Source organism: Molossus molossus, unplaced genomic scaffold (assembly GCF_014108415.1).
Source record: "Molossus molossus isolate mMolMol1 unplaced genomic scaffold, mMolMol1.p scaffold_m16_p_10, whole genome shotgun sequence".
In the NCBI taxonomy this organism is placed as follows: Eukaryota; Metazoa; Chordata; class Mammalia; order Chiroptera; family Molossidae; genus Molossus; species Molossus molossus.
Genome location: NW_023425345.1, coordinates 49,909,454 through 49,934,155, shown reverse-complemented (window position 1 = coordinate 49,934,155; position 24,702 = coordinate 49,909,454). Strand labels below are relative to the sequence as shown.

Below are 24,702 nucleotides of genomic sequence, written 5' to 3'. Positions count from 1 at the left end.
GATTAAAGAAAACTAAAGAAGCATGCCAACTAGATACAATGCTTGATCCTTAACTGGATTCTGAAGGGAAATATTTTGCTGTAAAGGACATTAATAGGACAACTGGCAAAACTGGAGCATAGACTATAGCTAATAGACTATATAGCTAATTAGATACCAGTATTGTATTGTTAAAATGTGCTGAGTTGATACCTATACTGTGGGTTGTCATCTGAGAAAAATGTTATTCTTAGGAAATATAAAAACAAATATTTTGGGAGAAAGGGATGGAATATGAGCAATTTATTCTCAAGTAAAGAAAAAAATATATATATAGAGAGAGATGGAGCGTGTGCAATTATTAACAACTGGCTAATTTAGGTAAAGGGTATAGATAATTTTGTTGTACTAGTCTTACAGTGTTTCTATAATTTTAAAATTATAACACCACTTTGGTCAGTGTGGCTCAGTGAATCGAGTGTCATCCCATGGACTGAGAGGTCCGGGTTTGATTCCTGGTCAGGGTACATGCCTGGGTTTCAGGTTCGATCCCCAGTAGGGGACGTGCAGGAGGCAGCCAATTGATGTTTCTCTCTCACATCAATGTTTCTATCTCTCTCTCCCTTTCTCTCTCTCTAAAAAAAATCAATGAAAACATATTTTTAAAAAAAAAATAATACAAGAAAAGTTCTCAGAAATGAAGGGCACAAATTTCTAGATTGAATAAGCTCATGGATTGTCTATCATAATGAATAAAAAAGACCTACAGCAAGTTCCATCAGTATGAAATTTCAGAAAACTAGGAAAAGAAAATTAAAAGCTTCTAGAGAGAAATAAGTCAGTCACACAAAAGAATCCAGCTGGAAGCTAGAAGACAATAAAAACATCTTCAAAATTCTCAGAAAATAATTTTCAACCTAGAATTCTAGAAAACTGACAATCAAGTGTGAGGGTAATATAAAACCATTCTGGACTCAAAAACATACCTCCTACACATTCTTTTTCTTTTTTCTTTTTCTTTCCATTCAGATAGAGCAGGAGGGAGAGAGAGGAAGAGAGAGAGAGAAACATCGACGCAAAAGGTACACATCGAGTGACTGCCACCTGCATGACCCAACCAGGGCTGGGGACAAACTGCAACCGAGGTACATGCCCTTAGCGGGAACCAAACCCAGGTCTCTCTGGACCACAGGCTGACGCTCTAACTGCTGAGCCAAACCGGCCAGGGCTTCTTTGCTTTTTTTAATCTTTCAAGTTTTTATTTAAGGGCAATGATCCAGGGTGGATTTAGATTTTGTTGAAAGCAACCACATCCATGGATTACACATTGTCCTCAAAAGCAGTGATCTGCTCCTCCAGCATGTCTGTTCCAACTTTACCATCTACTACCCAGTGTATCTGAATTTTTTAAAAGTCCCATACCCACTGGAACCAGTTTAGAAGAGCCCCAGTCCAAGCTGTCTTCTTGAATGCTCCTGACACACTCCTCTAATTTTGCCATATCTGTCTCATCAGCCCAAGGTTTCACATCTAGTAAGATGGAAGACTTGGCAACAAGTGCAGATTTTTTAGATTACTTTGACTCATACTGTGCAAGGTCTTTTCTTAACCTCTTTGCGTTTCTCTTCCTCTTCAGATCCAAAGAGAAACGGAATCACAGATACAGAGAACAGACTGATGGTTGTTCATCATCGTTTTTGCTTTCTGTAGCTCCAGTTGCTGTGGTGTCTTCCACATTAGCAGGGCCATACTTGCTCAGAGCTTTCTTTACTCTGGCAGGCTGGCCCTTTCCTTTTCATAAGACTTGATGTGTTGATTATCCTCCTACACATTCTTAGAAAACTACTTGAGGATATATACCAGGAAAGAAAGAGAATAAACCAAGAAAGAAAACATGGGTTATAGGAAACGGAATACATCCTTGGAGGCAAAAGCAAGTTTTAGAACAAGAGCTATGCACCAGGCATAGAGAGTGAACAGTCCAGGCTAGAGTGGGAGAGGGGCAGTTTGGGAGAAAAATAGAAATGGTAGATTATCTGTTGTATTTTGAGGGACTGGAAAAAATATCTTTGGGCATTTGACAGAGCCACAGAAGTATTTTGGGGGAAAAGTAACAATAGTTACATGGAAAACCAAGCAAATGGAAAAATGGCGATGATTCTTAACTGTAAGGATAAATAAAAAGTTGAACAAGAGAGGAAAAGTTATCATAATGACATTGTGTGGCTTAGTAGTTAATAATTTTTACATATTTGTGAGACTGTAAGACTACTGATTTAAACTTGTATGAGTGTTCTATTGCTGCATCACAAATGACCACAAATTTAGTGGCTTAAAACAACATCCATTTAGCCCTGGCTGGTTTGGCTCAACAGTTAGAGCATCAGCCTGTGGGAGGAAGGGTTGTGGGTTTGATTCTGGTCAAGGGGACGTTTGTACCTGGGTTGCAGGTTCCATCCCCCATCCCCTGCCCTGGATGGGGTCAGTCGTTTGTTTGTATCGATGTTTCTCTCTCCCTCCCTTCCTCCCTTCCACTCTATCTAAAGATCAATGAAAAAATAACCTCGGGTGAGGATAAAAAACAAAACAAAAAAAACATCCATTTATTAACTCACAGTTTTATAAGTCAGAAGTCTGGGCAGGCTTGACTGGATTCTCTGCTTAGTCTCATAAGGCTGAAATCAAGGTGTTGGCTGGACTGGGGTCTTACATGGAGGTTCTAAAGAAGAGTCTATTTTCAGGCTCATTCAGATTGTTGGCAGATATCAGTTTCTTGGGGTTATAGGACTGAGGCCTTGCTAGCTGTCAGCCAGGCTACTCTCAGTTTCTAAATACCACCCACATTTCTTGGCATGTAGCTCCCTTCATCTTCAAAGCCAACAATGATGTGTCAAATCCCGCTCATGCTTCCAATCTCTGAATTCCTCTTTTGCTGCTAGCTAGGGAAAACACTCTGCTTTTAAAGGCTGTGTGATTATGTTAGGCCCACTCAGATAGCCCCCCTTTCTCCATATGAAGTAACAATCACGAGAGTGTTATCCATCATATTCAGAGATTCCACCCACACTCAAAGGAAAGGGACTTTATACAAGGGGAAGTTTCACTGAGGGCCATTCTTAAAATTTTGCCTACTACAAACCTAAGACTGATATAACTATACTGAAAAAGCTAAGGGTGGGAGAGAGGACGAGCAGGGTATGGTATAAGAAAGCTAAATTCTCAGCTGTCACAAGAGGAAGGCAATATGTATTAACCACAAAAGGATGAATCAATACATTCATGTAAACCTTTTCTTTAGAAGTAGGAAGGTAAGTACCCAAAGAAACAACTAAAATAGTTGAAAATAATGATCTCTGAAGAATGGAATTGAGAGGGCCAGGGCAAGAAACTCTTATTTTTCTTTTCTTTCTTTCTTTTTTAATCCTCACCCAAGGATATTTTTCTATTTATCTTCAGACAGAGTGGGAGAGAAAGAGAGGGAGAGAGGGAGAAACATCGACGTGAGAGGGACACATTGACTGGTTGCCTTCTGAATGATCCTGACCAGGGCTGGGGACGAATCACAACCGAGGTATGTGCCCTTGACTGGAATCGAACCCAAGACTCATTGATCCGTGGGCTGACACTCTACATCTGAGCCAAACTGGCCAGGGCTTATTTTTCATTATGTCTTTTTTTTTTTAGCACTATTCTTCATATTTAATACTTTGAAAAAGAAGTACAAACATAACTTTTACATATTTCTGTTGATTAGACATTAGGAGGACAACTAAAAGATTTGAGAAAAATCTTTAAAAAACAAGTTTGCTTTGTAAATCCCTGAATCCACTTTAAATAAACCCAAATGCAAATTGTAGATGATACATTGAAGTGGGAAAATCATTAAAAGTCACATTTTTAAAAAAAGGAATCGACGCCCTGGCTGGTTTGCTCAGTGGTTAGAGTGTCGGCCTACGGACCAGAGAGGCCTGGGTTCCTTTCCTGCTAAGGGCATGTACCTTAGTTGTAGTTTGTCCCCTGCTCTGGATAGGGTCACGTGGGAGGCAACCAGTAGATGTATCTCTCTCACATCAATGTTTCTCCCTTTCTCCCTTTCTCCCTCCTGCTCTATCTGAGGATAAATGCAAAAAATTGTCCTCGAGTGAGGATAAAAAAAGAAAGGAACTGACACTGTATCAAAACAATTAGTGAATCTACAATTATACATAGTAAGTGAAACTAAAATATATAAGGCATGTATCTTTTTTTTTTTTTTAATCTTCATTTGAGGATATTTTTCTCTTTATCATCACACAGAATGGGAGGGAGGCAGAGAGGGAAAGAGAGGGAGAGAGAGAAACATCTGTGTGAGAGACATATTGATTGGTTGCCTCCTGCACAACCTGACCAGGGCCGGGGACGAACTGCAACAGAGATACGTGCCCTTGACCGGAATCGAACCCAGGACTCATTGGTGCGCGGGCTGACACTCTAACTGCTGAGCCAAACTGTCCAGGGCTGTATCTTTTCTTGATTCCCCAATTTACAATGTAATCTTCCTTTAAATTAACTAACCAAGTATTTGCCTTATAAGATTCTATTGTAATTACATTCAACTTTCATTATATAGGACTTATTCATTGATCCATGCTTGCTAGCTTGTTATCTAGTGGCTGGTTTATACCAGATATCCTTACTTGGTGGTTAGGAGTTAATGGGTTTGATTAGGTGAGCCACACTCCAGAGTCCGATGGGTCACATTTGCTTCAAAATGCCTTCTGGAAAGATGGGATCAGTGGTAACTAGCTGCCTTGTCAAATTGTGATTTCACTAAATTCGTGTCCTGGAAATGAAACTTTCTAGTTTTATTTGAAGAAACAAGATATGGTTGAACTCCTAGCACTGAGTTTTCACCAATAATCCAGCAAAGTTAGAGTGTTTAGCACAGAAAACAAATCAAACTACTGTTTTGGTACCTAGCATGTAATAAGTGGACCACAAAACAATGATTTTGTAGTATGTGTGCATACGTGTGTTTCTAAAAAAAAGATCAGAAGGAACCCACCCAGTTACTCTTTTCTGTGCTTATAGAACACTACTGTGAAGTTGTAGAATTTGTTGTAACTCTCTTGGGAAGTTGCCCAGGGGCTCTGGGCGAAGGTTATAAGGTGTTGACTCCATAAAGAAGTTTCCAAGTCAACAATTGTGGCCATTAGCTGAGCAAAATGTTACCATTCAGCTCCAGTGAATGGTAGGCTCCTGACAATCTTGAGAACCACCAGGGAGAGGGTGAGTAACAGTGACTTAAATAACTCTAGACAGCCCAGCCAGTGTGGCTCACTGGTTGGGCATCAACCCATGCACCGAGAGGTCATCAGTTCCATTCCCAGCAGGGCACATGCCCAGGTTGTGGGCCCAATCCCTAGTGGGTGTCATGCAGGAGGCTGCCAATCGATATTCTCTCTCATCGATGTTTCTCTCTCTCTCCCTCTCCCTTCCCCTCTCTCTAAAATCAACTAAATAACTAAATAACTAAATAACTCTAGGTGAAGCCCACCAGACATTTGAACTTCAGGGCTTAGAGGTTTATAGATAGTCATAGAAAGACTGATTATCAATCATTTATGCAGTGGTCTGCTCACAGCAAAAGACCTGTGTCATCTGTCTCCATAAATAACTACGTGTTTAAAAATGAGCACACCCCTGGCTGGTTTGGCTCAGTGGTTAAAGCGTTGGCCTGAGGTCCAGAGAGACCCGGGTTTGGTTCCCGCTAAGGGCATGTACCTTGGTTGCAGTTTGTCCCCGGCCCTGGTTGGGTTGTGCAGGTGGCAGCCACTCGATGTGTCTCTTTCACATCGATGTTTCTCTCTCTCTCCCTCTTCCTCTCTCTCCCTCCTACTCTATCTAAACAAAAAATGGAAAAAATGTCCTCAGGTGAGGATAAATAAATAAAAATTAGCACAGGCATAGGTGCTTGACAATTTGGAATCGAATTCTGGCTCTGTCACTGTGACCGTGAGTAAATAAGTTAACCTCTTTGAGCCTGTTTCCTTATTGGTGAAAAGGGAATAGTAATCCCTGCCTCACAGGAATGTTGAGAGGATTAAATGAAATCATGCAGGTAGAATTCTCAGCACAATGCCTCCTAAATAAAGTTATTATTAAATGTTTCAGTCTACCCTGACTGGTTTGGCTCAGCAGTTAGAACGTCGGCCCATGGATGAAAGAGTCTTGGGTTCAATTCCGGTCAAGGGCATGTACCTCAGTTGTGGTTCAGTCCCTGGCCCTGGTCTGGGTCATGCAGGAGGCAACCAATTGATGTGTCTCTCTCACATCAGTATCTCTCTCTCTCTCTCTCTCTCTCTCTCTCTCTCTCTCTCACTCCCTCCCTCCCTCCCTCCCTCCCTCCCTCCCTCCCTCCTTCCCTCCCTCCCACTCTATCTGAAGATAAATGGGAAAATACCCTCAGGTGAGGATTAAAAAAAAGTCTGAGTCAACAAAATTAGGAATTAATTAATTTAGCAAGTGGACCTCCTCTGTCCAAATCTTGAGAGAAAATCATAGGGTATAAAATTGAAGGGGGTGGGAGAAACAAGTGGGGGATTAGGTAAGTGGGGGATTAGGTGAGGCAAATTTGATGTTCAGTCTTCCCTCTAACCTTACATTTTAGGCCAACAGTTTAACCAAGCCTCCTGCCTCAGTCTGCCATTAGAATGAAAAAACTTGGGTAAGCAGAGGATATCAGGATACTTTCCTATCACCCCACAGGGGACCTCAGTTTTTATAAAGTAAAGTCTTTCTGCCTAGGCAACAAAGAAATTAATCAGAAATGAGACCCAAGCCTTTTTGGGTTGGTACCAGGTCTTGTCCACCAGTGTTTAAGTGGCTAACTAACCGGGTAGGAAAATCCCAGGCTGGATGCTTAGCTTTCTCATGGTGAGAAGTCCCATCTAGTAGGGATAGGCAGGATTGGAGCAGCCAGGAGAGGCCTACTCTTGGCCTGGAACAAGGGAAATTTGTGGGTTAGGCCAAGTGTGTTTCTCTGAGAATAAAGAGCTCCTTATTTGGACACAATGGTAGCCCCATGGCATAATGCTGGGACCCAGGTGCGTGGGAGCAAGTGAAGAGGACTGGTGTAGGGCTATTAAGGGATTTCTAGGGCCCTTCAGTGGGACCCTTTGTACAGGTCTTACCGGCAACCTGGATATGTAAAAGAGCGGTTCTATGATGGAATTAGAAAGAAGAGAGTGCCCAGTGGAGGCCTACACAAGATCAATCCTTCACAATCTTAACTTTGTGCTTTATACTTTTCCAGTAACCCCCATTCCTCACTCCAGTATATCTTTTGCTTTAGTACCTGACTATACTTAATTTCCTTCACACACTCCGTTCTACCCAGAAAACCTTTCTCCATTGCTATGCTTTCAAACAGGTCATCTTTTAAGACCTTAAAAAGCCTCCCCTTGGGTTAGTCATTCTATATTATTTATTCATTCATTCACCCTACAAATACATATTTATTAAACCTCTATTATCGCCCTGGCTGGTTTTGCTCAGGGGTTATAGCATCGGTCTTTGGACCACGGAGTCCTGGGTTTGGTTCCCGCTAAGGGCACGTACCTGGGTTGCAGTTTGTCCCCGCCCTGGTTGGGGTTGTGTGGGTGGCAATTAATTGATCTGTCTCTCTCACGTCAATGTTTCTCTCTCTCTCTTACTCCCTCTCTCCCTCCTGCTCTATCTGAAGATAAATGCAAAAATGTCCTGGGGTGAGGATAAAACAACAACAAAAAAACCTCTATTATGGCTCTGGCCGGTTTGGCTCAGAGGTTTGGGGGTCCAACGACCCTATCACAGGGGTTGCCTAAGACCATTGGAAAAGACTTATTTCTGATGGTCTTAGGAACCGAGACACCACTACTCATCTGTCTCCAGGTGGGTCCGCCCACATGCAAATACGTCCACATACAACATGAGAAACTGTATTAAAGGGTTGTGGCACTAGGAAGGTTGAGAACCACTGGGTTAGAGATTCAGCCACTGGACCAAAGGGTAACGGGCTCGATTCCCAGTCAAGGGCATGTATCTGGGTTGCAGGTTCGATCCCCAGCCCCAGTGGGGGTTGTGCAGGAGGCAACCCATCGATCTCTCTCTCTCTCACATCAATCTTTCTCCCTTCCTTCCACTCTTTCTAAAAATCAATGGAAAAATATCATCCGGTGAGGATTAAAAAAACAAAACAAAAACTGTTATGTATGAGGCACTGCTAGGCATTGTGGATACAATATAAATCTGCTCACAGCCAACTGAAAATCCTTCAGTGTTTCCCTATAAAGTTAAAATGCTTAGAATGACTAACAGCATCCTCAATTATCTGGTCCCTGACTAGTTTTCAAGGCCTGCTCCCCAGCACCTGTTTCCTTCACCATTTATCTGTACCCAAGGACTTGAGTGTTCACTTAATATGATTCGCTCTCAAGTTTCTGTTGCTTTGTGCTATGGTCCCTTCTTGTCTACTTGGTAAACTCCAATTATCCTTTAACACTCAGTTCTGGAAGCATTTTGTTTATAAGGTCTTCTCTGAAGAAGCCCCCATTCTCACTTCAAAACAGTATCAAGTACTTCCTTTTTTTGCGTCTCCATAGCATTCCATATTTAATTTAATCTCACACAATATTGCAAATTTTTTGTTTACATACTTATCTTCTTTTGATAGTGAGCCACTTTATGGCAGAGGCTTTATCCTATCCATCTTTGTAACCCCAGTCACCAACATAAAGCCTGGCACAAAGTTGGTGCTTAATAAATATTGGCTAAATGAGCAAATGAATGCACTTATTTGGTTGAACAAACTGGGTATCCTTTTTTTAATCCTCACCTGAGGATATTTTGCCATTGATTTTCAGACAGAGTGGTGGGGGTTGGGGGGCACATCGACGTGAAAGAGACACATCAATTGGCTGCCTCCCGCATGACCCCAACCAGGGTCAGGGATTGAACTGCAACTAAGGCATATACCCTTGACCAGAATTAAACCTGTGACTCTTTGGTCTGCAGCCTGACGCTCTAACTGCTGAGCAAAACTGGCCAGGGCCAAACTGGGCATATTTTTATTTTTAAAATTTTTTTCCTTTATTGATTTTAGAGAGAGAGGAAGTGAGAAGAAGAGAGAGAAAGACATGGATGAGAGAGAACATCAATTGGCCGCCTCCTGCATGCCCCCCACTGGGGATCTGGCCCACAACCCAGGCATGTGTCCTGCCCGGAATTGAACCAGTAACCTCTTGGTGCATGGGTCAATGCTCAACCACTGAGCCACAGTGGCCGGACCAACCTGGGCATCTTAATAAGGATATTAAATGACAGGAGAGGGAACCTAAATGGATACCTCTCTGCCTACTCCATAATTTTAACTAGTGTAACTGTTAATCTTGGGGGATAAATCGCTAACCCAAGGTAGGAAAGGAAATAGCTAAAAAGTGGGCCTTCTAACCATCAACTCAACATTCCCCTTACTTGTTTCTTCAGTTGTGTCCCTTTTCTTGTGCCGAAAGGCATTTTGATATCCCAGTAGATATAAATTGAAGAAGGCCATCTCAGCTCCTCCCTGTCCTTTTCTGGAATGTCCAGGCTAGAGCACTGAACTGTTTGGTAACCATGATACTGTTCTGAAGAACTATTATGACTGACACTCCCTTCGTCTCAGGAGGCACATGATTTATGGGTTCACAGTGAAGCTGGAGTGGGAGTAGGCTAAATAACTTTGGGAAAATGGAGTAATCAAGTGCCATTTACCTTTTTATTTAACCCCCGTTTTATTAACTGTAAGCTTCAGAAGGCAGTGAGTAGAAAGAGCATTGACCAGGGCTGAAATCTTAGTTTTAGCATATTCTACATTCCTGATTTTGAATAGAGTACTCCCCGTGTTTTGTTGTTGTTGTTGTTGTTTTTTTATAGAGTGGGAGGAAGAGAGAGAGAGAAACATCAACGTGAGAGAGACATATCCAGTGGCTGCCACCCGCATAACCCATCCAGGGCCGGAGACAAACTGCAACCGAGATACATGCTCTTAGCGGGAACCTAACCTGGGTCTCTCTGGACCACAGGCCGAAGCTCTAACTGCTGAGCCAAATTGGCCAGGGCTTTTTTTTTTTTTTTTTTAATAAAAAAACAAGATGGTATCTATTTCATGGAGGTATGAGAATTAAAAGAGATAATGTATGCAAATTTCCTCAGCATTGTGTTCAGCATATAATGGAACCTTAGCAAACTATTTAAATTTGAACATGGTACTTCCAATAAGTCTTTAAGTTATTTCAAGCAGTGGTGTGCCGAACCAGTTCATATTTACTTTTTTTTTAATCCTCACCTGAGGATATTTTTGCATTTATCTTCAGATATAGCAGGAGGGAGAGAGGGAGAAAGAGAGAGAGAGAAACATCGATGTGAGAGAGACACATCGACTGGTTGCCACCCACACGACCCCAACCGGGGCTGGATACAAACTGCAACTGAGGTATGTGCCCTTAGCAGGAACCGAACCCAGGTCTCTCTGGTCTGTGGGCCGATGCTCTAACTGCTGAGCCCAACCAACCAGGGCTTCTATTTAGTTTTTTTTTTTTTTTTATCCTCACCCGAGGACATTTTTTCCATTTTTTTGTTCAGGTAGAGTGGGAGGGAGAGAGAGAGGAAGAGAGAGAGAGAAAAAACATCGATGTGAAAGGGACACATCGAGTGGCTACCACCCTCACGACCAACCAGGGCCGGGGGACAAACTGCAACCAAGGTACATGCCCTTAGCGGGAACTGAACCTGGGTCTCTCGGGACCGCAGGCCGATGCTCTAACCGCTGAGCCAAACTGGCCAGGGCTCTATTTAGTTTTGAGAGCCACTTGCTTGCTGCGACCTGCACAGCCAGTCCGTTGCTAAACTTTCAGGAATTTTCTGAGCTGGTTTTTAAACAACCATTATTGTAAAAATTACAATGGAATAAATTACATTAAAAATAAAAGTATGCCCTGGCTGGTTTGGCTCAGCGGTTAGAGCGTCGGTCTGTGGTCCAGAGAGACCTGAGTTCGGTTCCCACTAAGGGTACGTACCTCGGTTGCAGTTTGTCCCCGGCCCTGGTTGGTTGTGCGGGTGGCAGCCACTCAGTGTGTCCCTTTCACATCGATGTTTCTCTCTCTTCCTCTCTCTCCCTCCCACTCTGTCTGAACAAAAAATGGAAAAATGTCCTCGGGTGAGGATAAAAAAAGAAAACAAACAAACAAAAAAACAAAAACAAAAATATAAGTAGTAGCCCTGGCCAGTTTGGCTCAGCAGTTAGGGCGTTGGCCTGTGGTTCAGGGAGACCTGGGTTCAGTTCCCGCTAAGGGCATATGCCTTGGTTGCAGTTTGTCCCTGGCCCTGGTGGGGTTGTGCGGGTAGCAGCCACTCAATGTGTCCCTTTCACATCGATGTTTCTCTCTCTCTCCCCCTCCTACTCTATCTGAACAAAAAATGGAAAAATGTCCTCAGGTGAGGATTAAAAAAAAAAAAAAAAGTAGTAAATATGAAAACTCTTCCTATTTTACTACATTTTATTATTATCTATGCTCATGGGGTTATTTAAGCTATTGTATCTTCTGTGTGTTTATTTATTTTTATTCCTTTTTTCTGTTTGCTTTTCAGTTTGGGAGGTTTCTACTGTCATATCTTCAAACTCATTGATTCTTTCCTTGATTGTGTCCCGTCTACTAAGCCCACAAAAGGCATTCTTCATTTCTGTTACAGTGTTATTGATTTCTAGCATTTTCTTTTGATTCTTAGAGTTTTCACCTTTTTGCTTACATTACTTGTCTTGTTCTTGTGCACTTTTTCCATTAGAGTCCTTAGTATATTAATCATAGTTATTTTAAATTCCTGTTTTGATAATTCCAAAATTTCTGCCATATATGAGTCTGGTTCTGATGCTTGCCTTGTCTCTTTAGACTGTATTTTTTGTCTTTTAGCATGCTTTGTAATTTTTTTTTTTTTTTTTTGTAGAAAGTCAGGCATAATATGCTGGGTAAAAGAAACAGGTTTTATGTTTATCTGGCTGGGAGTTAGACTGTTTTCCATTTATTCTAGATGTATGTTTCAGAAGCTAAATCTCTTTGTTTTTGGGTTTCCCTAGAGACTTCTTAAATACTCTGAGCTTGTAGTTCTTCCAGTTGTAATGCTCTGTTATTACACAGGAGCCCTACTGATGTGTTGGTAAATGGGAGGTGGGGAGAAAAATGTTCTCTAATCCTATTAGGCTTCAGTCTTCCAGTGAGCTTGTTTTCCTGATTATGACCTTCATAAATTTTTCTTATCTTTTTCCTCCCCTTGGGTGAAACAAGAAAGCTAGAGGAGGCTGGAGTTAGTTGTTTTCCTTCCCCCATATTGGTTAGGCACTGTTAAATAGTTTTCCTTGAGGGTGGGCCTTTGTGTAGACCTGAATGCTCTGGCCCTGCCCGGGTAGCTCAGTTGGCTAGAGCACTGTCCCAATACTCTAAGGTTCTGGATTCAATCCCCAGTCAGAGTACATACAAGAATCAACCAATGAATGCATAAATAAGTAGAATAACAAATTGATGTTTCTCTCCCTCTCCCTTCTTTTCTAAAATCAATAAATAAAAATTAAAAAACAAAACAAAACTGAATGCTCTGGGTGTATTTCAAAATTATTACTTTCCCTCTCTCCTTGCCAGAAGGAAGAAGAGAATTTTTTCCATTCTTCATAGTAAGACCTATAGGGCTCCCAGAGGTAAAACGCACAAAAATGTGGTGGACTCCTTAAGGCAGAGTCCCCAGGGATTTTTTGTTGTTCTTTTAATGTAGTCCTATTTCATTTATCAGCAATTAGTCAATTGCCCTTTAAGTATTCCTACCAGTTGCTGGTTCCAGTAGTAGTTTTTGCTCCCAGTGAGCCATCATTCTCTGTTCAGCCTGTTCTGATTCTGCTTGTCTCTCCATTTTTTGTTGTAGAGGTTGCTCTGTCACTTCAAATCTCTGATGCATTTAAGAAGGGTTGTTGATTTTCAGTTCAGCCTTTCTTTTTTTTTGGTTGAGAGAATAGGAGTGATGATTTCCAAGCTCTTTACATGTCAGATTGAAAACCAGAAGTCCCTGTCTATTTTATCTGTATGGAGGGTATAGTATGTGATTGTGTGTTCTTCTCTTCCCGGGATCAGTGATGTCACATTGGTAGCTTGAAATTGGCCATGATGGGAGATAACACTACAGAAATTGGCAAATGGTACAGACAAAGGCTTTATTTATTTGTTTTGTTGATTGTCTAGAGTTCAGAAAGTGTAGAGAAAAATGTAATTATGTAGATTAAGTGTAAAAGTGTATCATGTCAGTAGCCATTAAATTAGCAATAGCACAAAAAATTGAAGTATTCTTCCAGTATTCAAAAACTATTAAATTCATCAGAGATGTTGTTCAGTTCACTGACAAATAAGTGAAGTTCCAATATAAGTCTCATTGTTTCACTTTCATCTTATTGAATTATGCAAATGAAAATGTCAACCAATAGTCAAAGCTATGGTCATTTGTCAAATGCAATCATAGGCTGGTTCTTTTTTTGTTGTTAATCCTCACCCAAAGATAGTTTGCCACTGATTTTTAGATGGGGGGGGGTGGGGATGGACATCGATGTGAGAGAGACACATGGATTGGTTGCCTCCTGCATTTCCATTGACTGGGGCCAAGTATTGAACCTGCAACCCAGGTATGTGCCCTTGCCTGGGAATCAAACCTGAGACCCGTTGTTCCACCAGACTACTCTCTAACTGCTGAGCCAAACCACAGGTCCATAGGTTGGTTCTTGATTCAAGAGTTTGGTAAAACTCAATGAAAGCATTCTGTGAGAATCAGTTGGCTATAAAAATTTTACAATACATAGAATTGCATATTTTATTGTTTTATAATTGTGTGCTACACTTCCTTTATATTGATAAATTTACAATAAACTTTATGTATGTATACATACACATACAATTATTTTTTTGTGTAGCTGGTTGTTAATAATTTACCAGCACCATGGCCTATTTCAAGCTATCATATGACATCACTGAATGCAGAGTTATGGATAGTTTGGAAGAACATATCATCTTTTCATATTTTAATTTGGAGACTATAAAATTGTTGAGAGAATATTTTTGAGGGGAGAGAAATTGTTTTAACAGTAGTAAAAGGTAATGTCTGACATGACTGAAATAAGCACAGCAAAACAAAATAAGATTATACCATGAAATATGGTATAATCCTGTACTAGATTAGTCTAGTGAATAAGAAGAGTAGCCTCATAGGTGTGATTTACAGAAAATGGAGTCCTATTTAACAACAACAAAATTCCTCTGGTTTAAGATTTTATTTGTTGTTCTTTAAGGGCAGTGTATCAGAAGATTAACATTATTTTGACAATAAACATGTATCAAACACCTACTATGTATCAGATGTTCTGTCAGGATGCAGAGATGACATTTAAGATCCCACAGCTAGTTAAAGAGTAGCTGGGAACTTTGAGAACATTATACTAAGTGAAATAAGCTAGTCGAAGGAAGACAAATACTGTATGATTCCACATCTATGAGGTATCTAAAGTAGTTTAACTCATAGGAACATGGGGATTGTGAGCTTGGGAGGAGGGGGAAATGGGGAAGACAAATACTGTATGATTCCACATCTATGAGGTATCTAAAGTAGTTTAACTCATAGTAAAATGGGGATTGTGAGCTTGGGAGGAGGGGGAAATGGGAACTTGTTCAATGGGTACAGAATTTCAGTTTTACAAAATGAAAAAGTTGTAGAGACCTGTTGCATAATGATGTGAATATTGTTGACACTACTGATTTACTGACGTGTATACTTAAAAATGATTAAGCTCTGGCCAGGTAGCTCAGTTGGTTAGAGAATCATGTTGATATGCCAAGGTTGTGGGTTCCATCCTTGGTCAGGGCACATACAAGAATCAACCAGTGAATACATAAATAATTGGAACAACAAATTGACTTTTTTTTTTTCTCTCTCTCCCCCTTCCTGTCTCTCTAAAATCAATACATTTTAAAAATGGTTAAGATGCCCTGGCCAGTTTTGCTCAGCGGTTAGAGCGCTGGCCTATGGTCCAGAGAGGCCCTGGTTCAGTTCCCGCTAAGGGCACGTACCTCAGTTGCAGTTTGTCCCCGGCCCCGGTTGGGGTCGTGTGGGTGGCAACCACTCAATGTGTCTTTCTCACATGATGTTTCTCTCTCTCTCTCCCTCCCGCTCTATCTGAAGATAAATGCAAAAAAAAAAAATGTCCTTGGGGGAGGAAAAAAAATGGTTAAGATGGTTTAGAAAAAATAGAATAGCTGGGATTTGAATCCCAGCTCGATTCAAAAACTCACATTTATCAATTATATTATCACTGCTGCCTACTTTCAAGTAATTTTATCTTTAGTCAGAGTATTTCCTCTCTGATTTATATAGGTCCTCCTCTTCTATATGGCCAGGTAGCAAGCCATTAGTTAACAGGTGCATTGCCTGAAGCCTTACAGATATCAGAACTTTTTCTTGGAAGATTTGCATACTTAGCCAGGATAGCAAATTCAAGATGGAGTCATCAATCCAAGACAGTGGTACTCAACCCTTTTCATCTCATGGCACACATAAACTAGTTACTAAAATTCTGCAGCACACCATATATATATTTGCCGATCTGACAAAAATAAATAGGTATAATTTTGATTCATTCACACCAGACAGTTATTGTTGTGTTGGCTGTTGTCATTCTTTTATTTGACAATCTAAGGGAAAAGAGGTCAGCGCCCCTGACTAAATAGTCATGTGTTGCCTATTTTAAAAATTCTTGTGGCTCACCATCCAAGAGATTAAGTGGAGAACCAAACACAGGTCAGAGAAATAGGCAAGAGGGATCTGGAGAAATAAATTTGACTTTTAAAAGACAACATACCTGACTAAATAACTGAAAAAAATGCTATTTTATTAAAAGAAAAAAGTCTCTGATAGAGGAGGTTTGAAATCATTAATTTTTTTTTTTTTTTACTGTTACAACCTTTTGTAATTTAAATCTTCCTAAACCTCAATTTTTCTTGAGGAAAATGGAGCTAAGGCTAACTGTAGGCAGTATATGGTAGAAGAGGCCTGATATGGAAGGAAACACTTCTGATAATGAATTAGAATAAAACTTACTGCATTGGAACAGCCATGGCTAGAAATAACAAAACTCAAAAGTATTATTGTAACTGAATGAAAGCCTGTTCTGCTTGCTGCATGACAGCCAGTAAGTTGAGTGACAGGAGTTGAGGCAAGGAAAGTGACTTTATTCACAAAGCCAGCAAGCTGAAAAGACAGCAGACTAAGTGTCCTAAAGAACCATCTATGTGTTGAATAAACAAACAAACAAACAAAAACAAAGCAAAACAAAAAAACCATCTTGAGAAAGTACAGAATTTATACTTTTATGTCAGGGAAGGGAGGAACTGGAGAAGTTTGAGCTCAGAGGTGATTAATGATTGAAGAGATCTGGATATCAGCAAGGATCCAAGAAGAATGGTGAAAACTTGAAACTCAGTCACAAAGTTCCTATAAATCGTTATTTTTGTATATACCTTCCTTATCTCCTTGGGGAGGTAGTTTTGAGCAGGGAGGTTGTTTCAGTAATTTCTTGGCTATAGGTTAGATTCCTTTAATGATTAGCATATCTACCTGCAGAACTAAGCAGAAATAGCTAAAAGGACATGTCAGGCTGGAGCAAAATGGAGTCTGAAAGACCAATCATTTTATTCTGCTACCTTTTAAATTTTTTTTCTTTATTGATTTTTTAGAAAGAGAGAGGAAGGGAGAGGGAGAGAGAGATAGAAACATTGATGAACGAGAACATCGACTGGCTGCCTCCTGCATGCCCCCCACTGGGGATTCGGCCTAAAACCTGGACATGTGCCCTGACCCAGAATCGAACCAGCAACCTCTTGGTGCATGGGCTGACACTCAACCACTGAGCCACACTGGCCACGCTTATTCTACTACATTTTAAAAGACAAATCATTCTACTTTTAGTCAAATTTAACCAAGGTAAATTGAGTGTTCCAGAAAAGCAATAATACAGTATGCTAGAATGGAAATAAAACACACAATAAAATTAGACTTGTTTTAAAAATCTACACTTATAAGTGGTATATTGTAGGGAAAACTACTTAATCTCCCTGAGTCTCAGATTCTTTATTGTAGGGTATTGTGAGCATTTATTTCACATTTATTTACTAGTAGGGCCAGGACTAAATGAAGTAAATGCTAGGGATACAAAAATGAAGAAGGCATTGTTTTTGCCCTTGATATTGATATAATCTGATAACTACTATAACATCACTGAATGTCTTCTATGTTTTTAACTCATTACATCTTCATTTAAAATTCTTCTTACAATCTAAAACAGAGGTATTATTATCATTTACACTTGTACAAGAGGTACAGAGAGGTTAAGTATCCTGCCCATAAAGCATTGGAGCTGGGCTTCATCTTGACAGAAGACAGGAACTTACAAATTTGTACATATGCAGGGTGGTGGTAAAGCTTTCCACACTGAAGAAGCAGTTTTAGTTCACCCATTCGCAAAACAGGATTTAAATTTTATTTAATACCTGTTGTGGTCGTGCCCATTAAATTAAATAGTATGAGTATTGTGCCTGGAATGTGTTAAGCACTAAATTAATGCTATTAATCTCATTTTATTCTTTTAAGTTGGATCATTGTGGTGATGCTAGGAATGAGTTCAAGGCTTTAGCTACATATCTCATACACTGACATTTTTTTTTTTTAAATCCTCACCTGAGGATTTTTTCTATTTATCATGAGATGGAGTGAGAGGGGAGATGAAGAGAAAGGGAGATAAAGAGAAACATCCATGTAAAAAGGACACATTGACTGGTTGCCTCTCACACAACCAGACCAGGGCCTGGAGGAACTTCAACCAAAACCAAGGTACATGCCCTTCACTGGAATCAAACCTGTGACTCATTGGTGATGCTCTAACTGCTGAGCCAAACTGGCCAGGGCTTGTACATTTGCTTTTCTTTTTTTTTATTTTTTATTTTTTATCCTCACCCGAGGATATATTTTTCCATTTTTTTTGTACAGATACAGTGGGAGGGAGAGAGAGGAAGGGAGAGAGAGAGAGAAACATGACGTGAAGGGACACATCGAGTGGCTGCCACCCGCACGACCAACCAGGGCCGGGGACAAACTGCAACCGAGGTACGTGCCCTTAGCGCGAACCGAACTCGGGTCTCTCCGGACCGCAGGTGGACGCTCTAACCGCTGAGCCAAACTGGTCAGGGCTACATTTGCTTTTCAAATGAATCATTTATGTTGTTATCAACTATGTGAGAGCCTTCTAGTTGCTTTATGTTACTATATAGGATAAGGCCGCTCTGATTACTTTTTTCAGTTTTTGACACTCTCACCTATTTTCTCTGTCAAGCTCTCCATCTGTCCCATTTTATTTTTATTTTTGGTTAATCCTCACCAGAGGACATTTTTTTCATTGATTTTTACATAGAGTGGAAAGGAGGAGGGGAGAAAGGGAGGGAGGGAGACGGGGGGTGGGGTGGGGGAGGGAGGAGGAGGGGGAGAGAGAGAGAGAGAGAGAGAGAGAGAGAGAGAGAGAGACAGACATCGGTATGGGACAGACACATTGCTTGGTTGCCTCCCGCACCACCGACAAGGACAGGACAAGGGGACTGAACCTGCCAGCCAGGTACATGACCTTTACCGGGAATCACATCCTTCGGCCTTCGGGCCAACACCCTAAACAGACCTAACGGCCAGGGCTGCCGTATTTTGTATCGCCTCCTCACCCACAAACGAAATTCTACGAGGAGCCACGGTGCGGCGCGAGGGCGGGCTCCTATTCCTGCCACAAACATTGCCTCATCCTCCTGCGCAGGAAGCGAATGCTCAACCCAGATCTCGCGAGAGGAGACGGGCTTTTGAACGAAAACTTCTAACCTCGCCCTATGTCCCAAGCGTCACTCGACTGGCGCCTGCGCCCTCGACCCAAGGTCTTTCCTGCTCTCCTACTGGCTGTTTACACTTCAACTACACTCCTCGGCGGAAGCGCATGACTACCTAGCAGTCTACCCTTAGCGGAAGTTCGTCACGGCGCAGTTGCCTCCGTACAGCGGATGTGTGTCGCTGCTTAAGTGACGCTGGGAAGCGCTTGCAGCCTTCGCCGCTGCCTTCTGGTTGAAGCACTATGGAGGAAGAGAGAAGGAACAACAACAAACGGTGGTATTTTACTCGAGAACAGCTGGAAAATAGCCCATCCCGTCGCTTTGGCGTGGACCCAGATAAAGAACTTTCTTATCGTCAGCAGGCGGCCAATCTGCTCCAGGACATGGGACAACGTCTTAACGTGTATCCTTGCGGCCTAGGCCTTCGGCCTTGGAATCAGTCCCGCCTTGCTCTCGCGTCCAGGCCTCAGGTTCTGTCAGGGACGGTAGTGGCGAAAGGGTAGGCAGGGGCTGGATGTCTAGGTGGGAGAGACTATGATGCGGCAGGCTGAAGTTCAGTGTTCGCGCGAGGGTGGTGAGGCGGAGTGAATTTCCCGCTCGCGCACCGGTGCCACCAACCTTGCCGGGAATTCGTATGCTTCCCGGCATTATATTTTAACCGGCCCTTCTTAGGCCATTTTTGGTGTGTTCTGATCGCCTGTTCTGGTGACTTTGAGAGTCTGCTTTCCTGCTATGCCCTAGGGAGTCTGGTGGAGGTTTTAGCGTTGCGTTTTTAAGATAGAGTGCTAATGTGTATTAATTTTTCTCACATTTCAAGACGAGGTAATTTAGTGATTTTTTTTTCCCTCCAAGTATTATTTTGGCTTTTTATTTCATGTTTATTATCAGTACTGCAATACAAAACATTTAATCATGATTAATGGTGTGTGTACCAATAGTTTTTTTTCAAACATCAAGTACCAGTATTTTCTGGTGAATATCAATTTTCCCGAAAAAAAAAAAAATTTAACCAGCATAACACAATTTGAGTACATGGTGATACTGTCAGCATAATTCACACAAATTACAAAAATGACAGTACTTAAAAATTATACACATCATGTCACCATTTCATAAAACTTTTTTTTAAATTTTTACAAACTTTCCCAGTGTAAAAAGATTTCATGCCTGGCTGATGTGGCTCACTGGTTGAGCATCGACCCATCACCAATAGGTCACCGGTTTGATTCCCAGGTTGTGGGCCTGATCCCCAGTGGAGGCCTTGCAGGAGGCAGTCAATTGATGTTCTCTCTCATCAATGTTTCTATCTCTTTCCCTCTCCCTTCCTCTCTCTCTAAAATCAATAAAGAAAATATTTAAAAAAAAATTATAACATTAACTACAAAATACATTCTGGAAATAAAGGGAATTATTTTTTCAGTTTTAACATTACGATTTTTTTCCATTTAATAAAGTTTATTTTTCGAAATACATAGCTGGTGGGACCTGTTGTTACTGCATCTTCACCAGCAGCTGGGGCATCCCCACACTTGGTGTTACTGGTATAAATTACTTGAGCTTTGAAACTAGTTTATAATAAGTCCCTTACTAAGGAGCTCCTGAAGGGCTGCCCTGGCCAAAGAACTATGGATCTTCAGTCTCTTAGAGGCAACAGCTAGGGTTATAAGCTTATAGTTGGGAACTTCCTTACAGTTTATCATATGTTGCTCTGTTAAACAAGACCAGGTTATTGAACTTGTCCTGAACTTTGCCTTTGGACCACATCTTCTTTTGGCCTTGCCCCCAGATTTGTTCACTGAGTCTTTGTGTTTCTTGGACGATTTGCCAGTATCTTTCTTCTTGTCATCTTTGGGCGGCATAGTGAAACTTGAAGAGCAGCTGCTATAAGGCTGCTAAGATGTCAGGCATAAAGGAAGTTTTTTTTTTTTTTTTTTTTTTTTTTAATATTAAAAAGTATGGTGAGTGTGTTGAGAGGTGGAGAAAATGGAGCTTCCAGATGATGGATTCAACATGTCTGAAATACTTCAGTAATGTAGAAGAAAACTTGCAGAGCAGGAATATATTATAAATAAAAGTCTTTCAGCAAGATGAATAGATGAACAGTTCTTGCATCATTTTCACCCAGAGAAGAGAGGTCTTGAAGAATGCTTGTTTACAGAATCTTTTGTAAGTTAGAGTTGGCCACCCCAATGATTTGTCTTTTACCGGAACAGTATCATAAGAGTCCACGTACTTTTCTAAAAGCTGATCCACTCTGTCATTTAGATATCCAGTTTTCAGAATGTGTTCAACAGTGGCTACCCCATCTGCCTTAAGTGTGTCTGGGAGTCTCTGAAGCACAATTATGTTGCTGTTGTCTTTTAGTTGATTGAAATATTCTGTGTTCTTCAAGGCATTATCATGTTTGTTAAATACACGATTAATTCTTAAATCCTTTGAGTACCTCATTGTCATAAAAACACGTAAAGTTGGATACTCCTTTCACATTTGGATAATAAACATCAGCTTGATGGATAATCTTTAGTACATCACTGATACCAGCTGAAAATATGAACACAGGGATACTATATTGGAGCTTAACACAGAAATTTTCATATTTTTCCTTGAGCATATGTCAGATTCTGTCACAATTTATGTTTTGATAAGACCTGTTCAACAAGCAAACTAGTTTACTGTTTTATCATATAAGGGTACTACTATTCTATGATAAGCAGAATTAATTTCAATAGCATAATATTTTTTCTTTAGCTGAAGTAACTTTTTTCGACATTTATTTGAAACCAACTTATGGTTGTAAATGACATTATGACATGTTGGACATTCTTTTTCTTTTTTCTTTATTGATTTTAGAAAGAGGAAGGAAGGGAGAGGGAATGATAGAAACATCGATGAGAGAGAACATCGATTGGCCGCCTCCTGCATGCCCCCCACTGGGGATCTGGCCTACAACCTGGGCATGTGCCCTGACTGGCGACCTCTTGGTGCATGGGTTGATGCTCAACCACTGAGCTACACTGGCCGGGCAAGGACATTCCTTTTCTTTGTAGGAAATCTACTCAGTGTCAAATCAAAGTCTGTTAATCTGAAAAGTTGACAACTCTTCCTTTGGTAAGAACACAAATAATTTTTTCTACTCTTGTAGGGATCTTCATGTGAACTTTTCTGGAATTCTAGCATAATTTTCACATGTATAGCAGAATCTTAGTCATTTCTTGGTTATCCAGTCTTCCTTAAGGCACTCTTGAGTTCTTCTGTACTTGAGTTTATTTGTTTTAGAACAGCAGCATAAGTGGTAAGCAATATCCAGAGATGCAGGGCTTGATCATAGGTATCTCAATGATCTTGGTCATCTGTCCTGTTTTCCTCTTTAAGGTGAATATGTACTGGGTCAGCACCACCCCTGCCACCAGGGTCATGTGCTGGTGCTAGCTACCATGATGCACTCTTGCTACCTGGTCCGCGGATGGGGCTTTATGCACAGACAGGGCCAAAAAGAACAGATTGACTCAAGCATTTTTGTCAGAAACTACTCATTTTGTAGCAGAAAAAGCTAAAATAGTTTTAAAGTTCTTTTCACTCGGGAAGTGAAAAATTATCCTTGGGTGAACCTTTTGTTTAAATGTGTTGCTGAATGCCCTGGCTGGTTTGGCTCAGTGGTTAGAGTCTCGGCCAGAGGACTGATGAAGAGTCTCGGGTTCAATTCTTAGGGCATGAACCTGGATTGCAGGTCGATCCCTGGCCCCAGTCAGGGACGTGCAGGAGGCATCCTATTGATATGTCCCTCTTGCATCAATGTTTTTTTCCTTCCTCCCACCCTCCCTTCCACTTTCTCTAAAAATCAATGGAAAAATATCTTCGGGGGAGGATTAACAAAAATAAGTGAATAAATAAATGTGTTGCTGAATGTATAACGTTTGTGTTTTAAGTGCTCACTTCAAAAGAGGTGTTCTTTTTATATCCAGTATCCAGTTTGTTTCATAAGGATCCAGTCAGAGTACTGAGTTAAACCTTTTGTTTGAAATTCTGTTTCAATGTATCCTAGCCCTTTTCTTTTTGTATCTGTGTTGCTATTAAGGTTGTTGCCATTATGGGACTGCCTCATCTCTGTATACCCCACATTGTTTTCTGAGGTCTTCAGAAGTAAAGCATTTAAAAGATTTTCTTGCCCTGGCCGGTTTGGCTCAGCGGTTAGAGCGTCGGACTGCGGTCCGGAGAGACCCGGGTTCGGTTCCCGCTAAGGGCATGTACCTTGGTTGCAGTTTGTCCCCGGCCCTGGTTGGGTCGTGTGGGTGGCAACCACTCGATGTGTCGCTTTCATGTCGATGTTTCTCTCTCTCTCTCTCCCTCTCACTCTATCTGAACAAAATATCGAAAAATGTCCTCGGATGAGGATAAAAAAAAAAAAAAAAAAAAAAATAAAAGATTTTCTTTTCAGTGATTGAATATCAAATCATTCCACAGTGTTTTTGGTCCCAGGGAATCACCATATGAGAAGGCTTGATTGCCAGAAAGAACTGGAACCAAAAAGTTAATTGCTGGAGATTAGAAGGTGAGGCAATAATGGAGACATATCTCCAGGACCAGGTCAGGGAGGTTGTTGTAAATCACGTGAAGAGAGATCCTAAGCTAATGAATCACCATTGCAGGATTTTCAGTAGGCAAGCGATGGGTTTAGGTCTTATATAGTTTTATTTATATTCCTTATTGATTCACACATGCTGAGACATTGTTTACTTAGCAAATTTATAGTGAATATCCATTATGTTTAAGGTGTGCTAAATGTCAGTTGGTAGTTAATTAGTGGAGAGGTAAGTATGATTTTCATTTGGGAGCATCTACTGTGCTCAGCTTGCATGGTCATTTTGGGAGGATATAGAGGTGGTATTTTTGGGAATTGTACTGCCTGCCTGTTTTGGGGCCTTAACTTGAACATTTTAGCTCACAATTGACCATCAACACTGCTATCGTATACATGCATCGATTCTACATGATTCAGTCCTTTACACAGTTCCATCGAAATGTAAGTATAATTTTTTCATATGGTGTAATCCTTTTACGATTAATTTCAACTTTGTATTTCTTTTGTGGTTGATCTTTGCTGCTGAACTGGGATTTGAAGTTTAGAATTTAGTATTTGTCATTTTCATTATGTGCCATACTACTGTATCTAGCCTTCCAAATTTCCTATGAAGGGTTTAGTTAGTTTGGTAGATTGACTGTATCCTTAGAGAAGATGGAATCTTTGGTAAAGAAATAGATTATTGAACACTTAATATTGGGGGTGGGAGAGTAGAATTAAAGGGGAAACTATGCTTGCTTTAAAGTGTAATTTAAAAAAAATTTTTTTTTTAATTTTAAAGAGAGAGGGAGGGAGCGAGAATCATCCATTGGCTGCCTCCTGCATGTCCCCTACTGGCAGTCAAGCCCCAAACTGTGGCATGTGCCCTGACCTGGGATCAAACTGGCTACCTTCTGGTGCATGAGACGGTGCTTAACCAACTGAATCACCCGGCCAGGGCTGTTTTTTTTTTTGTTTTTGTTTTTTTTCCCCTCTTTATTGGTTTTAGAGAGAGAGGAAATATCAATGAGAGAGAACATTGATTGGCTGCCTTCTGCATGCCCACCACTGAGGATCAGACCCACAACCTGGACATATTCAATATCTCTCAATTGTAGGTAAGACTATACTTGTTTAGCTCAGCTGGTGTGGCTCAGAGGCTTGAGAGTC

The 24,702-nt window shown here is 40.9% G+C and overlaps 2 protein-coding genes and 3 pseudogenes across 6 annotated transcripts in view; 1 reads left to right on the top strand and 4 right to left on the bottom strand.

Annotated features, from left to right (window-relative positions):
- TEX49 (testis expressed 49) overlaps window positions 1–9,596 on the bottom strand; it is a 30,458-nt gene extending 20,862 nt beyond the window's left edge. The window contains exon 1 of the mRNA XM_036252661.1: window positions 9,472–9,596. Within this exon, the coding sequence (XP_036108554.1) occupies window positions 9,472–9,550 (79 nt within the window). The 5' untranslated portion in view covers window positions 9,551–9,596. The remainder of the gene's footprint in view (window positions 1–9,471) is intronic.
- LOC118623222 lies at window positions 1,267–7,372 on the bottom strand (annotated as a pseudogene).
- Window positions 9,597–19,070: 9,474 nt separating the features above from the next.
- The window catches only part of CCNT1 (cyclin T1), a 34,191-nt gene continuing 28,559 nt past the window's right edge, over window positions 19,071–24,702 (top strand). For 3 of the 5 annotated variants that reach the window (XM_036251232.1, XM_036251230.1, XM_036251231.1), the window contains exons 1-2: window positions 19,071–19,377; window positions 23,913–23,994. In XM_036251232.1, coding sequence (XP_036107125.1) covers window positions 19,217–19,377; window positions 23,913–23,994 — 243 coding nt within the window. In that variant the 5' untranslated portion in view covers window positions 19,071–19,216. The remainder of the gene's footprint in view (window positions 19,378–23,912; window positions 23,995–24,702) is intronic. The other 2 variants (XM_036251234.1, XM_036251233.1) reach the window with 2 other exon arrangements.
- On the bottom strand, window positions 19,859–20,833 carry LOC118623221 (annotated as a pseudogene).
- On the bottom strand, window positions 21,127–22,390 carry LOC118623220 (annotated as a pseudogene).